The sequence below is a fragment of the Bos taurus genome, chromosome 16 (assembly GCF_002263795.3).
Source record: "Bos taurus isolate L1 Dominette 01449 registration number 42190680 breed Hereford chromosome 16, ARS-UCD2.0, whole genome shotgun sequence".
In the NCBI taxonomy this organism is placed as follows: Eukaryota; Metazoa; Chordata; class Mammalia; order Artiodactyla; family Bovidae; genus Bos; species Bos taurus.
In genome coordinates, this window is record NC_037343.1 from 32,683,226 (window position 1) to 32,708,965 (window position 25,740).

At 37.4% G+C, this 25,740-nt stretch overlaps 1 protein-coding gene across 7 annotated transcripts in view; it reads right to left on the minus strand.

Annotated features, from left to right (window-relative positions):
• CATSPERE (catsper channel auxiliary subunit epsilon) overlaps window positions 1-25,740 on the minus strand; it is a 157,061-nt gene that overhangs the window by 103,051 nt on the left and 28,270 nt on the right. For 6 of the 7 annotated variants that reach the window (XR_009490836.1, XR_009490835.1, XM_059875696.1 and 3 more), the window contains one exon: window positions 16,585-16,609. The exons of the other annotated variant lie outside the window; for it this stretch is intronic. Coding sequence is in view for 4 of the 6 variants with exons in the window: in XM_059875696.1 (XP_059731679.1) it covers window positions 16,585-16,609 (25 nt within the window). In the remaining 2 variants the exon portion in view is untranslated. The remainder of the gene's footprint in view (window positions 1-16,584; window positions 16,610-25,740) is intronic. 7 annotated transcript variants of the gene reach the window in all.

Genomic DNA, 25,740 nt, shown 5'->3' on the forward strand with positions numbered 1-25,740 from the left:
GCAAGAACACTGGAGTGGGTTGCCATTTTCTCCTCCAGTGCATGAAAGTGAAAAGTGAAAGTGAAGTCGCTCAGTCGTGTCGGACTCTTCGCGACCCCATGGACTGCGGCCTACAAGGCTCCTCCGTCCATGGGATTTTCCAGGCAAGAGTACTGGAGTGGGGTGCCATTGCTTTCTCCGTCTACACTCCTGAGGTAACTAATATTAAGGCTTTATATGAATGCCTACATGTCATTTTCTGCACCCACAAATAGACACAGCAGCCTCCCCACACACTCATACACTTTTTACAAAAATGAAATTACACTGCTCATGGAGGAGGGCGTGGCAACCCACTCCAGTATTCTTGGCTGGAAAATCCCCATGGACAGAGGATACTGGTGGGCTACAGTCCATGGGGTCACACCGAGTCGGACACGACTGAGCAACTGAGCACACACACACTCGTAGTTCGCTTTTGTCGATATACCACAGGCATTTCAATAGATGTAGATCTCATTATTTTATTATTTTCTTCTTGAATAGACATTTTATTCTACTATAAAAGTACATTATATTACAAATACAGCAGAAATTGTCTCTCCCACCTTATGCTTTGTCACTTACTTCACACACCCTGCAAGTGACTACTATGGATAAGGTTTCTTCTGTATTTCCATAAAATTTTTGTGCATAGCCAATGTTACTTTTCTCCATTTTATGTAAATACTAGTATATTAAATGCATTTTTGAACAAGATATTCACTTAAAGTTATATCTTTGATCTTTAAATGCTCTCATGAGTTTTTCATATTATTTCACATATTATTACAAATTATGGAGGAATCATAATTTAATAAGTAACCTACTAATAAATATTTGTTTACATCATTTTCCATTACAATCAAAGTTGGAATGAGCAACTCTGAACATATATTACTTTGTACCTTGGAGTATTCCTAAAAGGAGAATTGTTGAGTCGCAGAGAATATGCATTTGTAGTTTTTAAGGATTCTGCTAAATTATTCTCCATTGCAGTTTTAACAATGTACGTCTCACTAGCAATGTATGAGATTTCTTCTTTTCTTCACAGCTTTCCCAATGTGATGTATTGTCATATATTTGAATATTGTCAGCCTGATGGATGAAAAATGGTATTTTGATGCAGTTTTAATCTGCATTTCTTTTATCATGAGAAAGTTTGAGCATCTCTCCATATATTCATACTCTATTTGTTTCCTGTCTGGTGAACTATCTGTTAATTTCCTTTGCTCGTTTTCTGTTGGGTTGTTGTGGTGGTGGTCATTTAGACACTAAGTCATGTCTGACTCTTTGTGACCACATGACTGTATCCTGCCAGGCTTCTCTGTCCATGGGATTTTTCAAGGCAAGAGTACTGGAGTGGGTTGCCATTTCCTTCTCCAGGGGATCTTCCCAACCAAGGGACTGAACCCAAATCTCCTGCATTGGCAGGTGGATTCCTAAACTGCTGAGCCACCAGGAAAGCCCCATTGGGTTATTAGTCTTTTATTTACTAATTTGTAAAAGTTTTTAACCTAAGGAACATTATCTATCTTCTACATATTGATCTGTGTGGTAGTTGCATAGACATATGTGTGTACACATGAAAACGTTTTTGTTTGCCTTAGATTCTTTATTATCCCCATATATTGCTGCCCTTCCTTCTTTCCTCTCTTTCTCCCTCCCCTTTTCCTTCCCTCCCTCCCTTCCTCCCTTTTATCTTCCCTTTACCTTTACCTTCTCTCAACCTACATAATTTAACAATTAGTATTTATTTTTCCCTATTTTTCTCCATGCTATGAATTTGCAGAGATACACACACACACATGTGTACATGTATTTTTAAAACGATGCATCTTAACATGTTCTTTTTAAAAAAAAATTGGATCACATTATACATACGTTCCACATTCTTTTTTTTCACTCAAATATACATCATTGAATTTCTCCAGTGTCAACTCATAATGCCTGGGCAATATTCTATGATATAGTTATATTGTAATTTATAGATCAATTTCTAGAATACTGGAGATTTGCTGTGGCTCCAGTTTTGGTTTGCTTTACCACATTACAATGCTACAAAATATGGATCATTTTACATATAGCAGTATATACTAGAGGTTTTATTAATACTTCTGTGGAGTAGATTCCAAGGAGTGGGATTATTGACCCAAAGGGTATATATATATATATATATAATCTTATATTTTAATATGTTTCTGCTTTGCTCTCCAAAAATGTGAATAAGGCTCTAACTCCTCACATTTACTACCAGCAAAGCTTGAGTTGAATTCTTTGGCCTAGATCCCCTCTAGAAATAGTAACTTTCTCTTGTTCAGGTTTTACTACTGTGATATTTCATTGTTAATTTAATTTGAATTTTCCTGATGAAGTGAATTTCAGAAAAATTTCATGAAATTTTTCATGTTTGTTAGATTTGCTTTTGTGTACATAGTTTTTTTTTACATTCTTCTATTGGCACTTACCATTTTCTTATCATTTGTAAGAGCTCTTTGTTTTGTTTGGACTTTACATATGTGATCCACTGGAGAAAGGAATGGCAAACCACTTCATTATTCTTGCCTGGAGAACTCCATGAACAGTATGTAAAGGCAAAAAAATATGACACTGGAAGATAAGCCCCCCAGTTCAGTAGGAGTGTCCAATATGCTACTGGGGAAGAGCAGAGAAATAGCCCCAGAAAGAATGAAGAGGCTGGGCCAAAGCAGTAACAACGCCCAGTTGTGGATGTGACTGGTGGTGAAAGTAAAGTCTGATGCTGTAAAGAACAATATTGCCTAGGAACATGGAATGTTAGGTCCATGAATCAAGGTAAATTGGATGTGGTCAAGAAGGAGATGGCAAGAGTGAACATCGACATTTTAGGGATCGGTGAACTATAACGGATGGGAATGGGCAAATTTAATTCAGAGGACCATTATATCTACTTGTATGGGCAACAATCCAGTAGAGAAACAGTCAACAAGAGTCTGAAATGCAGTCCTTGGGTGCAATCTCAAAAACAACAGAATGATTTCGGTTTGTTTCCAAGGCAGACCATTCAATATCACAGTAATTCAAGTCTATGCCACAACTATTAATGCCAAAGAAGATGAAGTCAAATGGTTCTATGAAGACCTACAAGACCTTCTAGAACTAGCACCAAAAAAAGCTGTCCTTTTCACCACAGGGGACTAGAATGCAAAGAAGTCAAGAGATACTTGAAGTAACACGCAGTTTGGCCTTGGAGTACAAAATGAAGTAGGAAGGCTAACAGACTTTTGCCAAGAGAACACACTGATCATAGCAAACACCCTCTTCCAACAACACAAGAGACAACTCTATACATGGACATCACCAGATGGTCAACACCGAAATCAGAATGATTATATTCTTTGCAGCTGAAGATGGAAAAGCTCTATACAGTCAGCAAAAACAGCTGACTGTGGCTCAGATTATGAGCTTTTTGTTGCCAAATTCAGACTTAAATTGAAGAAAGAAGGGAAAGCCATTAGGCCATTCAGGTATGACCTAAATCAAATCCCTAACTATTATATGTAAGTGACAAATAGATTCAAGGGATTAGACCTGATAAACAGAGTGCCTGAAGAACTACAGACAGAGGTTTGTAACACTGTACAAGAGGCAGTGACTGCAACCATCCCAAAGAAAAAGAAATGTAAGAAGACAAAATAGTTGTATGAGGAGGCCTTACAAATAGCTGAGGAAAGAAGATAAGTGAAAGGCAGAGGAGAGGAGAAAGAGGAAGATATACCTAACTGAATGCAGAGTTCCACAGAAGAGCAAGGAAATATAAGAAAGCCTTAAGTGAACAATGCAAAGAAATAGAGGAAAACAACAGAATGGGAAAGACTAGAGATCTTTTCAAGAAAATTAGAGATACCAAGGGAACATTTCATGCAAAGATGGGCACAATAAAGGACAGAAACTGTGTGCACCTAATAGAAGCTGATGAGATTAAGAAGAGGTGTCAAGAATACACAGAACTGTACAAAAGTCTTAATGACCCAGATAACCAAGATAGACCCAGGTGGACCCAGGTAATGATCCAGATAACCACAATAGTCACTCACCTAGAGCTGGACATCCTGGAATTGAAGTCAAGTGGGCCTTAGGAAACATTACTACGAACAAAGCTAGTAATGTGGAGGTGATGGAATTCTAGCTGAGCTATTTCAAATCCTAAAAGATGATGCTTTTGGTCCTGCACTCAGTATGTCAGTAAATTTGGAAAATTCAGCAGTGGCCACAGGACTGGAAAAGGTCAGTTTTCATTCTGTTGACTAAAAAAGATGTACAACTTGAGAGCTGCGAGTTAAGCTTTATTTGGGGCAAAATGAGGACTGTAGGCCAGGAGGCAGCATCTCGGACAGCTCTGAGAGACTGCTCCAAAGTGGCAGTGGGGAAAGGCCAATATATAAGGTTTTGGTGAAGGGGGTTCAATACCATGAAGTACTCACTTTACAAAAGGTTTTCTGTTAGTCATGAGGGTCTGATTTCACCATGAAGGGATTTAGTGCTTCTCTAGATATGAGGAGATTCAAGGATGGAGATCATAAAACCTGTTCCTAAAAACATCCAACTGTCTAAAGACCTGTCCCACCAGATGCCCTGAAGCACAGAGTGCCTCACTCCACCCTGAACTCCCTCAGGGGTTGTGGAAGGTCAACAGCTGCAGCAGCATGGGGTTCAATCTCTGTAGAGGCAAATGCCTTTGTTGTTTACTCATTGGCAATGCCCTTGATGAGTGCCAATTTGTAGCTGAAAATTCCAATCCCAAAGACAGTCAACACCAAAGAATGTTCAAACTACCCCACAATTGCATTCATTTCACATGCTAGCAAGGCAATGCTCGAAATCCTTCATGCTAGGCTAAAACAGTATATGAACTGAGAACTTCCAGATGTACAAGCTGGATTTAAAAAGGCAGAGGAACCAGAGATCAAATTGCCAACAATGTTGTATCATAGAAAAAGCAAGAAAATTCCAGAAAAATATCTACTTCTGCATTGTTGACTATGCTAAAGCCTCTGACTGTGTGGATCACAATAAACTGTGGAAAATTCTGAAAGAGATGGGAATACCAGATCACTTTACCTGCCTTCTGCAAAACCTGTATGTGGGCCAAGAAGCAATAATTAGAACTAGACATGGAACAACAGACTGGTTCAAAATTGGGAAAGGAGTATTTCAAGGCTGTGTCACCCTGCTTATTTAACTTATATGCAGAGTACATCATGCAAAATGCTGGGCTGGATGAAACACAAGCTGGAATCAAGATTGCAGGGAGAAGTTATCAATAAACTCAGATATTCAGATGATACTACCCTAAGGGTGGAAAGTGAAGAAGAACTAAACAGCCTAAATGAAGGTGAAAGAGGATAGTGAAAAAGCTGGCTTAAAACTCAACATTTCAAAAAGTAAGATCATAGCATCTGGTCCCACCACTTCATTGCAAATAGAAGGGGAGAAAATAGAAACAGTGGCAGATTTTATTTTCTTGGGCTCCCAAATCATTACAGATGGTAACTGCAGCCATGAAATTAAAAGACGCTTGCTCCTTGGAAGAAAACCTAGATGTGACAAACCTAGATAATGTATTAAAAAGTGGAGACATCACTTTGCCAACCAAGGTCCATATAGTCCAAGCTATGGTTTTTCCAGTAGTCAGGTATGGATGTGAGAGCCAGACTATAAAGAAGGTTGAGCATCAAAGAATTGATGCTTTCAAACTGTGGTGTTGGAGAAGACTCTTGAGACTCCCTTGGGCTGCAATGAGATCAAACCACTAAATCCTAAAGGAAAACAACCCTGAATAATCACTGGAAGGATTGATGCTGAAATTGAAACTCCAGTACTCTGGCCACCTGACACAAAGAGTTGACTCATTGGAAAAGACCCTGATGCTGGGAAAGATTGAGGGCAGGAGGAGAAGGGGGCGACAGAGGATGAAGTGGTTGGATGGCATCACTGACTCAAAGGATGTGAGTTTGAGCATACTCTGGAGGATAGTGAAGGACAGGAAAGCCAGGCATGCTGCAGTCCATGGGGTTGCAAAGAGTCTGAAATGACTTAGTGATTGAACAACAACACAGACACAGAATAATCACAATCCTCAGTCCATGAGTTACTATCATTATTGGCATGACCCTCTTTTATGCATTTAAATTTTAAATCATTTCTGGTTTCCTCAGTGTGTATGCCCAGCAATGGGATTGCTGGGTCATATGGCAGTTCTATTTCCAGTTTTTTAAGGAATCTCCACACTGTTCTCCATAGTGGCTGTACTAGTTTGCATTCCCACCAATAGTGTAAGAGGGTTCCCTTTTCTCCACATCCTCTCCAGCATTTATTGCTTGTAGACTTTTGGATCGCAGCCATTCTGACTGGCGTGAAATGGTACCTCATAGTGGTTTTGATTTGCATTTCTCTGATAATGAGTGATGTTGAGCATCTTTTCATGTGTTTGTTAGCCATCTGTATGTCTCCTTTGGAAAAATGTCTATTTAGTTCTTTGGCCCATTTTTTGATTGGGTCGTTTATTTTTCTGGTATTGAGCTGCAGGAGTTGCTTGTATATTTTTGAGATTAGTTGTTTGTCAGTTGCTTCATTTGCTATTATTTTCTCTCATTCTGAAGGCATACATACAATGGAGTATTACTCAGCCATTAAAAAGAATACATTTGAATCAGTTCTAATGAGGTGGATGAAACTGGAGCCTATTATACAGAGTGAAGTAAGCCAAAAAGAAAAACACCAATACAGTATACTAACGCATACATATGGAATTTATAAAGATGGTAATGATAACCCTGTATGCGAGACAGCAAAAGAGACACAGATGTATAGAACAGTCTTTTGGACTCTGTGGGAGAGGGAGGGAGGGGGATGATTTGGGAGAATGGCATTGAAACATGTATAATATCATATAAGAAATGAATCGCCAGTCCAAGTTCGATGCAGGATACAGGATACTTGCGGCTGGTGCACTGGGATGACCCAGAGGGATGGTATGGGGAGGGAGGTGGGAGAGGGGTTCAGGATTGGGAACACGTGTACACCTGTGGCGGATTCATGTTGATGTATGGCAAAACCAATACAATATTGTAATTAGCCTCCAATTAAAATTAAAAAAAAGAAAAAAAATTTTAAATCAGTAAAATCCAAACCAAGAATCCAGCATCCAACTCAAGACCTAGAACTTTACAGATAACTTTCATTTACCTATACATTTCTTCCTTTTCTGGTTCCCTATTTCTGCCCAGAGAGGTACTCACTTTTCTGAATTCTGTGTTTATTTTTCATTAATATGATAGTTTTTGAAACTTGATCAGATAACTCTCTGGACCTGTTGTTTTTTTCCTTCAACATTATGTAACTAGAATTTATTCATGTTATTGCTCATAACTGAGCTCATTCATTTTTATTACTGTTAATATTCCATCATGGGAAAATACCACAATTTTTCCATTCTCCTGTTAATGGGCATTTGGGTTCTTTCTGTTTGGGATGGATGCATTTTATGAGAAGTTCTACTATGAGCTTTTTTTGAAAATGTCTCTTGATGAGTGAGTGCAAGAGTTTCTCTTAAGTATTTATTTAGGAGTAGAACTGCTAGATTATAGACTGTGTATGAGATAATGCAGGATTATTTCTCAAAATTTATCCCACTGTTTCTTTTGAACACTAGGGATGTTAGCTGTGTAGTGTGATCTATGCTGTATAATTTTTCATAATTATTCATTGTTTAAACTAACTTTGTTTATGGCACTTTGTAAGGAAGTTTTTTTATTTTCACATTTTCAATTATGACTTTTTTTCAGACTCTGGTTTCCAGACTTGAATAAGATTTCCCTCATTTCCATGTAGTAGAGCTTCAAGATTCTGCCAACTCTCCAAATATTTTTTCATTTTCCATTAGTCTCATATGCCAATTGGAATTTTTTTCTTTTGTATGTGGTGTAAGAAAGAATTCCATTTTCATTTTCTTCCAGGAAGATAGATTATACTATATTATTCTACATTAATTTTAAGATATTTTTCAATAAAAAATTGGACTCTGGAGTCCAGTTAGAAACTTTAAAAAATGATCTTTTTAAAAGCCATTCAACCAAACTTGAAAGTGGTTCTTGATACAGGTTCTGTGTCTTGTAACATTTATTAAGTACTTTATAGTCTGTATTGCTATTAAGAATTTATAATATTGTAATTTTTCTTGTCTTATTATATTATTATGCTCAAGACATTATTAAGCAACAGAGCTAATTATCAGCATATCTGTCCAATAACCTGATTTTAATTGAATTATAAATGTCATAACTTATAACAATTATTATTATTTGGGAAATAAATATTTTTATTAGAATTAAGTCATTCTGTCTAAACTTGTTTTGCTTTATATTTTTATTAGGAATGGTTGTTGAATTTTAAAATCTACTTATATGATCTTATCATCTCCTTTATTGTGTTGACATTATGGATATTATTGTCAGTTTTCCTGATATTGAACCAATGTTGCATTTCCTGGAAGATACCAGACCTTTTCAATTTGTTCTTTTAATGCATTTCCAGATTCTATTTGCAGATAGTTTATGTAGAAGTTTTGCTTTTACATATACAAGTATATTGCCCTACAGTTTCTTTCATTCCTCCCTTCCTTTCTTCCTCTGCCTACTTTTGGTACTAAAAGTAGTACTGGATTCAGGAAATGAATTGGAGGTACTTTCTATCTTCTTTATACTGCATGAGGATATATTATTAGGTGCATATGGTATCATAATTTATCTTCTTTGTAGATTTTTCCTTTATCATGAAGTAATTTCCCTCTTTATGACATTGCTGTCTTTTGTGCTTCATTGAACCAGTGAAGTTGCTCAGTTGTGTCCAATTCTTTGCGATCCTATGGACTGTAGCCTACTAGGCTCCTCCACCCATGGAATTTACCAGGCAAGAGTACTGGACTGGGTTGCCATTTCCTTCTCCAATCTTTTGGGCTTCACATATCTTTTATTTGATATTCATATCATCACCCTAGTTTCCTTTCGATAGTATTACCCCGTTTGCATTGTTTTCTTTCCAAATTTTGTTACCTAAAATTTTTTTTTCATTTTAAATTAGAGGATAATTACTTTATAATTTTGTGATGGTTTCTGCCATACATCAACATGACTCAGGTATACATAAGTCCCCTCCCTCTTGAACCTCCCTCCCACCTCCTCTCCATCCTAACCCCTTGTTACAAAGCACCAGCTTTGGGTTCCCTGTGTCATACAGCAAATTCCCACTGGGTATCTATTTTACATATATGTAAAAGGTAATACATATATTTACAAGGTAATGCATATTTTCAATGCTACTCCCTTAAATCATCCTACCCTCTCCTTCCCCATTGTGTCCAAAAGTCCATTCTTTATGTCTGCATCTCCTTTGCTACGCTGCAAGTAGAATCATCAGTAGTATCTTCTTTCTAGATTCCATATTATATATATATATACATATATGATATTTGTCTTTATCTTTCTGACTTATTTCACTCTGTAGGTTCATTAACCTCATTAGAACTGACTCAAGTGCATTCCTTTTTATAGCTGAGTAATATTCCATTGTGTATATATAACAAAACTTCTTTATCCATTCATCTGTTGATAACATCTAGGTTGCTTCCACGTCCAAGCTGTTGTAAATAAAGCTCCAGTGGACGTTGGGATACATGGGTCTTTTTCAATAATGGTTTCCTCAGGGTAAATGTCCAATAGTGGGATTGCTGGGTCATATGCTAGTTTTATTCCTAGTTTTTAAAGGAATCTCCATACTGGCTGTATCAATTTGCATTCCCACCAACAGTACAAGAGGGTTCCCTTTTCTCCACATTCTCTGCAGTATTTATTGTTTGTAGACTTTTTGATCATGGCCATTCTGACCAGTGTGAGATGATACCTCATTGTAGTTTTGCTTTTCATTTCTCTAATAATGACTGACATTGAACATCTTTTCATCTATTAGCCATCTGTATGTCTTCTTTGGAGAAATGTCTGTTTAGGTCTTCTGCCCACTTTTTGATTGGGTTTTATGTTTTTCTGGTATTGAGCTGCCTGAGCTGCTTGTATATTTTGGAGATTAATTCTTTGTCAGTTGTTTTATTTGCTTTATTTTCTCCCATTCTGAGGGTTGTCTTTTCACTTTGCTTATTGTATGCAGGTCAGGAAGCAACAGTTAGAACTGGACATGGAACAACAGACTGGTTCCAAATAGGAAAAGGAGTTCGTCAAGGCTGTATATTGTCACCTTGTTTATTTAACTTATATGCAGAGTACATCATGAGAAACGCTGGGCTGGAAGAAACACAAGCTGGAATCAAGATTGCTGGGAGAAATATCAATAACCTCAGATATGCAGATGACACCACCCTTATGGCAGAAAGTGAAGAGGAACTAAAAAGCCTCTTGATGAAAGTGAAAGAGGAGAGTGAAAAAGTTGGCTTAAAGCTCAACATTCAGAAAACGAAAATCATGGCATCCGGTCCCATCACTTCATGGGAAATAGATGGGGAAACAGTGGAAACAGTGTCAGACTTTATTTTTCTGGGCTCCAAAATCACTGCAGATGGTGACTGCAGCCATGAAATTAAAAGATGCTTACTTCTTGGAAGGAAAGTTATGACCAACCTAGATAGCATATTGAAAAGCAGAGACATTACTTTGCCAACAAAGGTTCGTCTAGTCAAGGCTATGGTTTTTCCTGTGGTCATGTATGGATGTGAGAGTTGGACTGTGAAGAAGGCTGAGCACCGAAGGATTGATGCTTTTGAAGTGTGGTGTTGGAGAAGACTCTTGAGAGTCCCTTGGAGATCCAAGGGAGATCCAAGAAGCAAGGAGATCCAACCAGTCCATTCTGGAGGAGATCAGCCTTGGGATTTCGTTGGAAGGAATGACGCTAAAGCTGAAACTCCAGTACTTTGGCCACCTCACACAAAGAGTTGACTCATTGGAAAAGACTCTGATGCTGGGAGGGATTGGGGGCAGGAGGAGAAGGGGACGACAGAGGATGAGATGGCCGGATGGCATCACTGACTCGATGGACGTGAGTCTGAGTGAACTCCGGGAGTTGGTGATGGACAGGGAGGCCTGGCGTGCTGCGATTTATGGGGTCGCAAAGAGTCGGACATGACTGAGTGACTGATCTGATCTAATAGTTTCCTTCATTGTGCAGAAGCTTTTAAATTTAATTAGGTCCCATTTGTTTATTTTTGTTTTTATTTCCATTACTCTAGGAGGTGGGTTACAGAGGATCTTGCTGTGATTTATGTCTAAGAGTGTTCTTCCTATGTTTTCCTCTAAGAGTTTTAAAGTTTCTGGTCTTACATTTATGTCTTTAATCCATTTTATTTTTGTGTATGGTGTTAGGAATTGTTCTAATTTCATTCTTTTACACACAGCTGATCAGTTTTCCCAGCACCACTTAGCAAAGAAACTGTCTTTTCTCCATTGTATATTTTTGCTTCCTCTGTCAAAGATAAAGTGCCCATAGATGTACGGATTTATCTCCAGGCTTTCTATGTTGTTTCATTGGTCTATAATTCTGTTATTGTAACAGTACCATGCTGTCTTGATGACTGTAGCTTTGCAGTATAGTCTGAAATCAGGAAGGTTGATTCCTACAGTTCCAATCTTCTTTCTTAAGATTGCTTTGGTTATCAGGTCTTTTGTGTTTCCATACAAATTGTGAAATTATTCTTTCTAGTTCTGTGAAAAATACCACTGGTAGTTTGATAGGGATTGCATTAAATCTATAGATTGCTTTGGGTAGTATACTCATTTTCACTGTATTGATTCTTCCAATCCAACAACATGGTATATATCTCTACTTATTTGTGTTATCTTAAACAGACATCTTAAAAAGATGATATCGTTCATCAGTGTCTTATAGTTTTCTGTATACAGGTCTTTTGTTTCTTTAGGTAAATTTATTCCGAAGTATTTTATTATTTTTGTTGTAATGGTGAATGGGATTGTTTCCTTCATTTCTCTTTCTGATTTTTCATCATTAGTGTATAGGAATGCAAGGGATTTCTGTGTATTAATTTTATGGCCTGTGACTTTACTATATTCATTGATTAGCTCTAGTAATTTTCTGGTGGCATGTTTAAGGCTTTATATGTAGAGAATCAAGTCATCTGCAAACAGTGAGAATTTTACTTCTTCTTTTCCTATCTGGATTTCTTTTATTTCTTTTTCTTCTCTGATTGCTGTGGCAAGGACTTCCAAAATTATGTTGAATAACAGTGGTAAGAATGGGCACCCTAGTTGTGTTACTCTTTAACTATATAACTTTATACACATCAGATTTATGGGATTTCTGTCATTTAGTAGATGATTTTAATCCAGTCACATTTGATTACTGAATTCATTTAAATTATTTCTTAAATTTTATTTTGTGTCAATATATTCTGTTTTAATTTCTCTTTTTCTTTTTTATTATCTCCTATTGAATTGTTAGCATTTTAAAAATTCTTCTTCCAGAACCCTACTTTTTAAAAATTATGGACTTGTTTCTATTACTTTAATAAATGTTCCTAAATTTTTTCCTTGCATATTTAATATAAGCTAATCCATATCCTCATCTTGAATACGTATAAGGATCAGTTCAGTTCAGTTGCTCAGTTGTGTCCAACTCTTTGCAACCCCATGAATCACAGCACACCAGGCCTCCCTGTCCATCACCAACTCTCAGAGTTCACTCAAACTCATGTCTATCGAGTTGGTGATGCCATCCAGCCATCTCATCCTCTGTCATTCCCTTTCCTCCTGCCCCCAATCCCTCCCAGAATCAGAGTCTTTTCCAATGAGTCAACTCTTTGTGTGAGGTGGCCAAAGTATTGGAGTTTCAGCTTTAGCATCAGTCCTTCCAATGAACACCCAGGACTGGTCTCCTTTAGGATGGACTGGATGGATCTTCTTGCAGTCCAAGGGACTCTCAAGAGTCTTCTCCAACACCACAGTCCAAAAGCATCAATTCTTTGGTGCTCAGCTTTCTTCACAGTCCAACTCTCACATCCATACATGACCACTGGAAAAACCATAGCCTTGACTAGACGGACCTTTGTTGGCAAAGTAATGTCTCTCTGCTTTTGAATGTGCTATCTAGGTTGGTCATAACTTTCCTCCCAAGAAGTAAGTGTCTTTTAATTTCATGGCTGGAATCATCATCTTCAGTGATTTTGGAGCCCAAAAAAATAAAGTCTGACACTGTTTCCACTGTTTCCCCACCTATTTCCCATGAAGTGATGGGACCAGATGCCATTATCTTAATTTTCTGAATATTGAGCTTTAAGCCAACTCTTTCACTCTGCTCTTTGACTTTGATCAAGAGGCTCTTTAGTTCTTCTTCACTTTCTGCCATAAGGGTGGTGTCATCTGCATATCTGAGGTTATTGCTATTTCTCCTGGAAATCTTGATTCCAGCTTGTGCTTCTTCTAGCCCAGCATTTCTCATGATGCACTCTGCATATAAGTTAAATAAGCAGGGTGGCAATACACAGCCTTGATGTAATCCTTTTCCTATTTGGAACCAGTCTGTTGTTCCATGTCCAGTTCTAACTGTTGCTTCCTGACCTGCATATAGGTTTCTCAAGAGGCAGGTCAGGTGTTCTGGTATTCCCATCTCTTGAAGAATTTTCCACAGTTTATTGGGATTCACACAGTCAAAGGCTTTGGCATAGTCAATAAAGCAGAAATAGATGCTTTTCTGGAACTCTCTTGCTTTTTCCATGATCCAGTGGATGTTGGCAATTTGATCTCTGGTTCCTCTGCCTTTCTAAAACCAGCTTGAACATCTGGAAGGATATGATGCTGCAAATCCAAATTCTCCTTCATTTTCTATTTTTGTTAGCTATTATTTTAATTTCATTTGTTAAAAAATTAGTCATTATTTAAATATTTGACTGTCAATGCTTATTTAGATGTATTAGCATATTAAATAGTTCATTTGTTCGTTAGTTACTGCATCTGGTACTTCAGTTTTCAGTCTGAGAACTCATGTCTTGAACTGTGGAGAAAACTCCGTAAGTGAAAGTGAAAGTCATTCAGTCATGTCCCACACTCTTTGCAACCCATGGACTATACAATCCATGGAATTCTCCAGGCCAGAATACTGGAATGGGTAGCCTTTCCCTTCTCCAGGGGATCTTCCCAACCCAGGGATCAAATCCAGGTCTCCCATATTGCAGGCAGATTCTTTACCAGCTGAGCCACAAGGGAAGCCCAAGAATACTGGAGTAGGTAGCCTATCTCTTCCCCAGCAGATCTTCTTGACCCAGGAATCGAAATGGGGTCCCCTGCATGGCAGACGGATTCTTTACCAACTGAGCTATCAAGGAAGCCCTGGAGAATTCTCCATAATTATTGGAGAAAAAGAATTCTCCAATTCTTTTTTTTCCCTTTTGGAACTCCTATCATATTTATGACAAACTGTCTTGGTCTATCCTCTATGTCTATTAACTCTTTTACATCTTTTACTTTTTATGTTCTACATTCTGCATGATTCCCATTCTGCATCACTAATTCTGCAGTTTTTTCGACTGTATCTAGTCTTCTATTTAACCTGAATTTTTATTTCTAGATGCCTATTTCTTCATCATAAGACATTTATATAGGATGCTCTTCAATGTTGTATAATTATGAATAACCCTTGTTCATGTTTCTTTCCCTTCTTTTATCTTTTGAGCAAACAAAATATGGATTTAATAATCTTTCAAATGGTCCTCATCTTTAGTTTTGAAAAGTATAAACTTTCTGCAGTTTATATGTATATATTCCAGGCAGTATGTCTTTTCCTGTGGTTTATACCTTTTATTTTCAGATTATTTTCGGAGGGTTTGTTTTCTAAGAGAGTCTTATACACGCTTGGTTATGAAATGAATTTTATAATCACCTCTGCCTAGGCCCTATGTGTTTCACTACTTGCATTTTTGAGTTTACTACTTGGCTCTAGGTTCTCCAACCTCTTGAGAGCAGTTTAACTTGGACATTCATCTGAAACTCTGTGATGGTAACTCCTTGTCATTTTACAGTCCCCAAAAGGGTGTATCATCGTTTATTTGCAACTAGCCAGAGAGTGGAGCTTTACTAGTTTTCATTGTACAGATCTTTAATAAATACTAGCTTCATATAGGGAGGTTAATTTCAGCATCTCTTTCTCCCATCTGTTGGAAACTTCATTTTCTATTCTCATACACATGTTAAAACATCACCCTTTGTCCACCAGGGCTTATAGTTCATATAATAACCTTACTTCAGAACTCAACCTTACCTAACTCTGGATTTTAGTTCTTTAGTGACTTGTGACAACTAGGAAATTCTTTTAATTGCTTTTACATTCTATGCATGCACATATACCAATATTAATGTAAAAGTCTGCACTGATATTATACACATATATATTTTATAATGGTGTTTCTATATGTTTTGAGTAAGATGGAGGCTATTCTGCATTATTTGGGTCTATAATAAAAATTTTACTTCTAGAACTTTCTATTTTCTATCTTAAAATTCCTTATCTACTGATAATACTTTCTTCTTTTTGCATTGTTATAGCTTTAGTAAATCCTATAATGTCAGTTAGGATTGGGATAGGGATACATACGAACACATGAGCTCATTCAACTATCTTGATCGAATATAGGAAGTTTTATTTATTATTATCTTTTTCTGTCTCTTCTTTCCATTACATAATTGCTTTGAAAAAATGAAAATATTTATGAAGCTTTAATATCCAAATATTACCACCTTATTTTAGTTTTCAAATTTTGGAATACATCTCTCTGTCACACTTAAAATCAGCCTCTAACCCACACGTCAAAATTTTTAGATCTCAAAGACTCCTTCATAGGCTTGAAAATTATTGAGACTCCCACAGAGCTTTTGTTTTATGTCAGTTAGCCCTATCAATATTTATTACCACATAACAAATAAAAATTGAGACTATGTAAAGATATTTATTAATTTATTTTTAACATCTACAATAAACCCATTATATATTAACTAACATGATTATGGGGATTTCCTCTGAGGCTTAGTGGTAAAGAACCCACCTGCCAGTGGAGGAGACACAGGAGATCTGGGTTTGATCCCTGAGTCAGGAAGATCCCCTGGAGTAGGAAATGGCAACATGTTTATGAAAAAAATAATTATTTTCCAAGATAAAGAATAGTAAGAAGAATGGTTGTTTTACATTGTAAAATCTCTTTAATATTTGGCTTAATAAGAGACAGCTGGATTATCATCAGTGCTTCTACATTCAAGCTGTTGGTATATGGTATTCTGGTGGAAGTATATGGGGGGAAATCTATTCAGACAGATATATAGTTGGAAAAGTGTAGACCTCGTGGACCTCCTCAAAAGGCTTGTGAAGACCTAGGCGATCTTAGTCCATACCTTGAGTAACCTCTGCTCTAAGTAAATTTTGTTGAGAATTAATTTTGAAAATTCCTTTTCTGGTAAATATGGAAGAGAAAAATAATATAGTGGTAATATGTGAAGAAGTATACAAAACTTAAAAAAGTTTTACCTGGGTTAAATTGTGAACAAAACTTCTGTTGGGAAAAAGAAAAATCATATTTTAGTAAACAGCATCCTAAATATTCAGTTAAATAATCTACTTTCAACATCAGTTCAGTTCAGTTGCTCAGTTGTGTGTGACTCTTTGCGACCCCATGAATGGCAGCACACCGGGCCTCCCTGTCCATCACCAACTCCTGGAGTTTACTCAAACTCATGTCCATTGAGTTGGTGATGCCATCCAGCCATGTCATCCTCTGTCATCCCCTTCTCCTCCCTTCTTCAATCTTTCCCAGCATCAGGGCCTTTTCAAATGAGTCAGCTTTTCGCATCAGGTGGCCAAAGTATTGGAGCTTCAGCTTCAGCATCAGTCCTTCCAATGAATATTCAGGACTGATTTCCTTTAGGATGGACTGGTTGGATCTCCTTGCAGTCCAAGGGACTCTCAAGAGTCTTCTCCAACACCACAGTTCAAAAGCATCAATCCTTAGGTGCTCAGCTTTCTTTATAGTCCAACTCTCACATCCATACATGATTACTGGAAAAACCACAGCCTTGACTAGATGCATGTTTGTTGGCAAAGTAACATCTCTACTTTTTAATATGCTGTCTAGGTTGGTCATAACTTTTCTCCCAAAGAGTAAGAATATTCTGTTTATATTCCACTGTGTGTAAGTCACTTCAGTTGTTTCCAACTCTTTGTGACCCTGTGGACTGTAGCCTGCCAGGCTCCTCTCTCCATGGGGATTCTCCAGCCAAGAATACTGGAGTGGGTTGCCATGCCCTCCTCCAGGGGCTCTTCCCAACCCAGGGATCTAACCTGTGTCTCTTACATCTCCTGCAATGGCAGGTGAGTTCTTTATCCACTAAGCCACTTGGGAAGCCCTTATATTCCATTATGGACACATAAATGATTAAATGCTAAATGTTAAAAAAAAGCGTTCATGTCCATAATTAAATATAATTTTTGCTGAGGGGCATGAATCTGTATACTTCTTCCTGAATAATACTGTAAGCTAATTTGACATGATCAATGCACATTAAAAAGTCCATAGTTTAGGGACTTCTCTGATGGCCCAGTGGTTAAGACTCCCTGTTTCCACTACAGGGGGCACAGGTTCAATCCATGCTCCAGGAACTAAGATTCTGCATGCCACATGGCATGGCCAATTAAAAAAAAAAGTTTATAGAGTTTACATGTTTTAATTTATGTCAAGACAAAATTTATCAGTTAGCACTGCAAATGTTTCATTTATAGCCTTTCAGTGTAAATTTTCTGAAAGAAGAAAATTTACTTGTATATTTATTTATATGTTTTTTAGAAAGTAATTTTTCACTTTAAAGATAGCTGTTATTTTTAAAATCACATAATCCCTAAAAATCAATGACTCAGGATTGTGTTTTCTTTTGTGCATAGTGCTTCTGTTCAGTTCAGTTGCTCAGTCGTGTCCAACTCTTTGCAACCCTATGAATCAGGGCACACCAGGCCTCCCTGTCCATCACCAACTCTCAGAGTTCACTCAAACTCATGTCCATTGAGTCGGTGATACCATCCAGCCATCTCATCCTCTGTCGTCCCCTTCTCCTCCTGCCCCCAATCCCTCCCAGCATCAGGGTCTTTTCCAATGAGTCAACTCTTCGCATGAAGTGGCCAAAGTATTGGAGTTTCAGCTTCAGCATCAGTCCTTCCAAAGAACACCCAGGACTGATCTTCTTTAGGATGGACTGGTTGGATCTCCTTGCAGTCCAAGGGACTCTCAAGAGTCTTCTCCAACACCACAGTTCAAAAGCATCAATTCTTCATAGTGCTTAGTCTATTATTAAGCACAAAATAAAATGAAGATGTCCTGGGAATCAGTAAATGTACGTGCAGTAAGTTCCTAAGACTATATGATGAAAATAATATTTCATATGTCCAATCTGGTCTATGAGAAAGCTACTGAAACTAAGTACTAAAAATCTTGATAGGCGGTATGTCCAAAGTTCAAAAAGTATGAAGTTTGTCAAAAACATCCCCTGTCAGCACACAGGCACCTAAAACTGACCCCTGAAACTGAGGATGCACAGAGTCCTGGCTGGGGCCGCCACACTGCCTTCTCTGGTCCCTATCTACTGTACCGGTAGGCACTGCTGAGGACTATGATAGCCCTTGCAGTCTCTGTGGACACCCTGCAGCATTTGGCAAACACCACGCAACTGTCAATGTTCTGGACCTTACTGGGCTGAACGATGAGACATTGTACCCCACCGGATCCAGAGCTAGCACATGCCCCTGCACATGACGCCCCATACGACTAGATATAGACTGGTGGTCACAGCATGCTCCAGCATGCACAACCACAGGTGGAGGTCTTTTCTTAGTGAGGTCAGTCTATGATGCCTGGAAGTGGTGACTGCTTCTTCAAATGTGCAGACACCTACACAGGCTACAAGGACAGTGAAGAATCAGGGAAACATGACACCACTCAGGGGACACATTAAACTCAAGCAATGAATCCTAAGGAAATGGATTACATGAAAAGCCTGACAAAGAATTCAAAATGTGGTTCTAAAGATGCTCAGAGAGCTATGAGAGAACAACAACAACAAAAAACAATTTAATGAAATTAGGAAAACAGTATAAGAACAAAATGAGAAGTTCAAAAAAGGGACTTGTTCAAAAAACATAAGGAAGATTTTGGAAGTGAAGAATTTATAAGAGAGCTTCACAGCAATTAGACAAAAGAAATAAATTAAAGTTATTCAAATTGGAAGGAAAGAGGTAAAACTATTTGCAGATGACATGATACTCTGTGTAAAGAACCCTGAAGTCTCCACACAAAACCTATTAGAACTAATAAAGGAATTCAATAAGCTAGCAGAATAAAAAGATTAATATATAGAAATCCATGCATTTTTAGACTAACAATGAAATATCAGAAAATTAAAAAAAAAAATCCTGTTGAAAATCTCATCCAAAAAAAAAAAGGAATAAACTTAACCAAGGTGGTGAAAGATCTGTATGCTGGAAAACTATAAAACCTTGATAAAGTAAATTGAAGATAATTTAAAGGAATGGAAAGATCCCATCTTCTTGGAGGGGAAGAGTTAATTGTTAACTTAATTGTTAATTTTTAACTTAATTGTTAATTTTTAGATTGTTAAAATGGCTATACTACCCAAAGCAATCTACAGATTTAGTGCAATCCCTATCAAAATACCCATGACATTTTTTTTTTCACAGAACTAGAACAAATAATCTTAAAACTTACATGGCACCACAAGAGATTTTGTGTTAATATAACACAAAACCGAACAAAAGGAGAAAAGCATTAAAAGTGATAAACACAGTCACTACAAAGTTTCAATTCTTCAAAAAAATCTTAATAATTCAAAGTTATGTCACCTAAAAGATACCCTCAAAGTAGAAAACAAAAAATTAGGCACCTACATGCAAAAGTGACATGTCTACCACCATAGTGGGAAATTTTAGCCAATATCAACTCATGAGTCAAATAGGTACAAAAGATCTGAACAGTACACTTAACACAACTGGCCTACTGGACGTAAATAGCATATGCTATCCAACAATAGGAAAATATATTTTCTTTAGGTACTTGTGAGACATTTATAAACTCTGACTACATGCTAGGCCAAAGATTTGATTCTAACACTTCTGTGATAATAATAAAATTAGGTTAGAATTCAGTAACAAAATAATAATTTAAAAGACTCATGTCTGTAAATTAAAAATGCATTCCTATACAACACATTTGCCAATCAAATTATAGTATCTCTTAGACTATTGTTTCCGAGCAGTAACGAAATATTACAACTATGAGATATTCCAATATAGAGGTATTTAGAAGAAATTTTACTTCCTTAAACATACACTTGAAAAAAAGGAAGTCTTATATCTATGTAATAGACTAAATAACTAATTTAGTAAGTTTCAGAAAAACAAACTCAAAAAAGAAAGAATATAAACAACAAATTGAGATAAACTAGACGACAGTAGAAAAACTCAATAAAGCCAAAATATAGTTCTTCAAAAAGACTAATAAAATAAAAATATCTCTAGGAAGAAAAATAAGAAAACAAAAGGAAGGCACAAATAGAAATATTAGAAATGATAAAAGAGTGGCATACCTACAACTACGGCAGAGATTAAACAAAAATATAAGAGGATATTATGGGAAATTTTATGACATAAAAATTGATACTAACATTGCTAACTGAAGACATGGAAGAATTTCTGGAAAAATACTGCAGAAATGAATTTTACAAGAATTATAACTCCAAAGTAGCATTCTAACCATTAAAGAAATTGAGTTAATAGTTATAAAATCTTCCCCCGCACACTCAAAAAATCCAGATCCAGGTAGATTTCTATGCAAGTTACCATCAAATATTCAAGGAACATATATTTCCAATCTTAAATAAAATCTCTCAGAGAATGGAAGTAAAGTTGTTCAGTAGTGTCCAACTCTTTGTGGCCCCATAGACTATACAGTCCATGGAATTCTCCAGGCCAGAATACTGGAGTGGGTAGCCTCTCTGGGGGTCTTCCCAACCCAGGGATCAAACCCAGGTCTTCCGCATTGCAGGCAGATTCTTTACCAGTTGAGCCACAAGTGAAGAGAATAGAAAAGAAAGACTAACCCTAACTTACATGATGAGTCTAGCATAGTCTTGGTATCAAATGTATTAAAGCATATACAAGGGGAGTAAAACCATAGGCCACTCCCACTCATGTATATTCACACACATAAAAACCTAAACAAGATTAGCAAATGGAATCTATAAATGTATATGAAAGATAATTCATCAAGACCAAGTTGGCTTATTCTAGAAATACAAGTTTATTAATATGGAAATACTAATAACTATTATCAGATTTACATAGTAAAAAGAGAAAAACTATACAGATGTTTATGTGGAAGCAGAAAAACACTTTGATTATTTAACAAGTCATAAAAAGAATTCTCAGCCAGCTTGGAATAAAAAGGACCTTCCTTAATCAGGTAAAGTTTAACTCATAACCTGTAACAAATATTATGCAAAATAGTGAAATGATGAGAGTCTTCCTTTTGAGATGGTGAATAAAATAAAAAGCCCTGCTATCACCCTTCTAAAAAGGATTGTATTTGATATTCTAGACATGCAGTAAGAATAAAAGGAATAGAAGGCATACTTATAAGAAAGAAAAACAAAATCATCATTATTTTCAGGTAATCTGATTTTATTAAATTCCAAGAGAATACATAATCATAACTTAGCAATATTGCTGAATGCAAAAATCAACAGTCAAAAGAAAAGTATATTCTATACAACAGGAAGAGCTGGTTAGAAATTATAATTTTAAAAATTGGATTATTTATAAGAGAAACAAAAATATAAGGTACCTAAGAATTCAGTTCCGTTCAGTTCAGTTGCTTAGTCATGTCCGACTCTTTGTGACCCCATGGACTGCAGCACACCAGGCTCCCTGTCCATCACCAACTCCTGGAGTTTACTCAAACTCATGTCCATTGTGTTGGTGATGCCATCCAGCCATCTCATCCTCTATTGTCCCCTTCTCCTCCTGCCTTCAATCTTTCTCAGCATCAGGGACTTTTCAAATGAATCAGTTCTTCGCATCAGGTGGCCAAAGTATCAGAGTTTCAGCTTCAGCATCAGTCCTTCCAATGAATATTCAGGACTGATTTCCTTTAGGATGGACTGGTTGGATCTCCTTGCTGTCCAAGAGACTCTCAAGAGTCCTCCAACACCACAGTTCAAAAGCATCAGTTCTTTGGTGCTCAGTTTTCTTTATAGTCCAAACTCACATCCATACATGATTACTGGAAAAATCATAGCTTTGACTAGACAGACCTTTGTTGGCAAAGTAATGTCTCTGCTTTTTAATATGCTCTCTAGGTTGGTCATAACTTTTCTTTCAAGGAGCAAATGTCTTTTAATTTCATGGCTGCAGTCACCATCTGCAGTGATTTTGGAGCCCCCAAAAATGAAATCTCTCACTCTTTTCACTATTTCCCCATCTATTTCCATGAAGTGACGGGACCAGATGCCATGATCTTAATTTTCTGAATGTTGAGTTTTAAGCCAACTTTTTCACTCTCCTCTTTCACTTTCATCAAGAGGCTCTTTAGTTCTTCTTTGCTTTCTGCCATTAAGGGTGGTGTCATCTGCATATCTGAGGTAATTGCTATTTCTCCCAGCAAACTTGATTCCAGCTTGTGCTTCATCCAGCCCAGCATTTCTTATGATGTGTTCTGCATATAAGTTAAACAAGCAGGGTGACAGTATATAGACTTGATGTACTCCTTTTCCTATTTGGAATCAGTCTGTTGTTCCATGTCCAGTTCTAACTGTTGCTTCTTGACCTGCACACAGATTTCTCAAGAGGCAGGTCAGGTGATCTGGTATGTCCATCTCTTAAAGAATTTTCCACAGTTTGCTGTGATCCACACAGTCAAAGGCTTTGGCATAGTCAGTAAAGCAGAAGTAGATGTTTTTCTGGAACTCTCTTGCCTTTTCTATGATCCAGCGGATGTTGGCAATTTGATTTCTGGTTCCTCTGCCTTTTCTAAAGCCAGTTTGAACATCTGGAAGTTCATGGGTCCTGTATTGTTGAAGCCTGGCTTGAGAATTTTGAGCATCACTCTGCTAGCATGTGAGATGAGTGCAACTGGGTGGTAGTTTAAACATTCTTTGGCATTGCCTTTCTTTGGGATTGGAATGAAAACTGACCTTTTCCAGTCCTGTGGCCACTGCTGAGTTTTCCCAATTTGCTGGCATATTGAGTGCAGCACTTTCAGAGCATCATCTTCCAGGATTTGAAATAGCTCAACTGGAATTCCATCATCTCCACTAGCTTTGTTCACAGTGGGCCTTCCTAAGGCCCACTTGACTTTGTATTCCAGGATGTCTGGCTCTAGGTGAGTGATCACACCATTGTGATTATCTGGGTCCTGAAGATCTTTTTTGTATAATTCTTCTGTGGATTCTTGACACCTCTTCTTAAATTCTTCTGCTTCTGTTGGGTCCATACCATTTATGTTCTTTATTATGCCCATCTTTGCATGAAATGTTCATTGGTATCTCTCATTTTCTTGAAGAGATCTCCAGTCTTTCCCATTCTATTGTTTTCCTCTTTCTTTGCATTGATCACTGAGGAAGGCTTTCTTATCTCTCCTTGCTATTCTTTGGAACTCTGCATTCAAATAGGCATATTTTTCCTTTTCTCCTTTGCCTTTCGCTTCTCTTCTTTTCTCAGCTATTTGTAAGGCCTCCTCAGACAACCATTTTGCCTTTTTGCATTTCTTTTTCTTGGGGGTGGTTTTGATCCTAATGAAAATGTCCTGGTACTTTTATTATTAAAAATTACAAAATCTTATTGGCAGACATGTAAAAAAAACCTGAGCAAATGGAGGGTTATATATTAGTCTGGAGTAGAAAGGCTTCTCAAATTGATTAAAATATATAGACATATTATAAAAAACCCAACTAAGGTTTTTTGTAGAATTGACAAACCAATTCCAAAAATTTATAGAAAAGAGAAACAGGCCCAAGATAAAGCTAAGAAGTTCCTAAAAGAGGACAAGAATTGGGGTCAGTGTGAGGCAGGTATTTGTGCTACCACTTCTCAAGATTTAAAAAATAAACTTATAATAATACAGATAATATAATTTGTTCAGATCAGATCAGATCAGATCAGTCGCTCAGTCGTGTCTGACTCTTTGCGACCCCATGAATCGCAGCACGCCAGGCCTCCCTGTCCATCACCAATTCCCGGAGTTCACTCAGACTCACGTCCATCGAGTCAGTGATGCCATCCAGCCATCTCATCCTCTGTCGTCCCCTTCTCCTCTTGCCCCCAATCCCTCCCAGCATCAGAGTCTTTTCCAATTAGTCAACTCTTCGCATGAGGTGGCCAAAGTACTGGAGTTTCAGCTTCAGCATCATTCCCTCCAAAGAAATCCCAGGGCTGATCTCCTTCAGAATGGACTGGTTGGATCTCCTTGCAGTCCAAGGGACTCTCAAGAGTCTTCTCCAACACCACAGTTCAAAAGCATCAATTCTTCGGTGCTCAGCCTTCTTCACAGTCCAACTCTCATATCCATACATGACCACAGGAAAAACCATAGCCTTGACTAGACGGACTTTTGTTGGCAAAGTAATGTCTCTGCTTTCGAATATGGTATCTAGGTTGGTCATGTAGTACCACATAAATCAAATGAAATTAATAATTTCACCACAAAATGCTGCTGCTGCTGCTGCTAAGTCGCTTCAGTCATGTCTGACTCTGTGCGACCCCATAGACGGCAGCCCACCAGGCTCCCCTGTCCCTGGGATTCTCCAGGCAAGAACACTGGAGTGGGTTGCCATTTCCTTCTCCAATGCATGAAAGTGAAAAGTGAAAGTGAAGTCACTCAGTCGTGTCCAACCCTCAGTGACCCCATGGACTGCAGCCCACCAGGCTCTTCCGCCCATGGGATTTTCCAGGCAAGAGTACTAGAGTGGGATGCCATTGCCTTCTCCATCACCACAAAATAGAGGAGGGATATTTCCCTCAAAGAAAGTGATATTAAGTAGATAAAAAGAATTAAGTACATTATAGTCATCTGGAAAGCAGGGACCATATAAGACAGTTCCTTATACTCTATCCAGTGCTTAGGATATGCTTTGACTATGATACTAAAAAAAAAAAAAAAACAACTCTGATTCATTGATACATTTTAGTTATTGATACATTTAGTTATTGATTTTATAATGCAATTAATTATTTTTTCTTGTACCAGTTTTTCCTTCTTAGTTATATCATTCATCATCATGTTAAAAAGGGTTTGAAGAGCTATCTAAGAAACTAAGAGACTCCTTTTGGAATATAATATATATAGTGGAAACAAAAGAAGCCTGTAATCTGAAAAACCAGAGCCAATTTCCAATGCTATCTTTTAGTAGCTACATATATTTTTCCAAATTATTTAACCTACCCAAGCTTACATTTCCCCCTTTATAATAAAAATAGTAATGCTGACATTTAACTGGTTATTATGAAAATTGACAAAGCTGATTTACATGAAGTATGACCACATAGAAGCAGTATATGTTCAGATGGTGGCTGCTGTTGTTATTTTTTGGAGAAGGAAGTGGCAACCCACTCCAGTATTCTTGCCTAGAA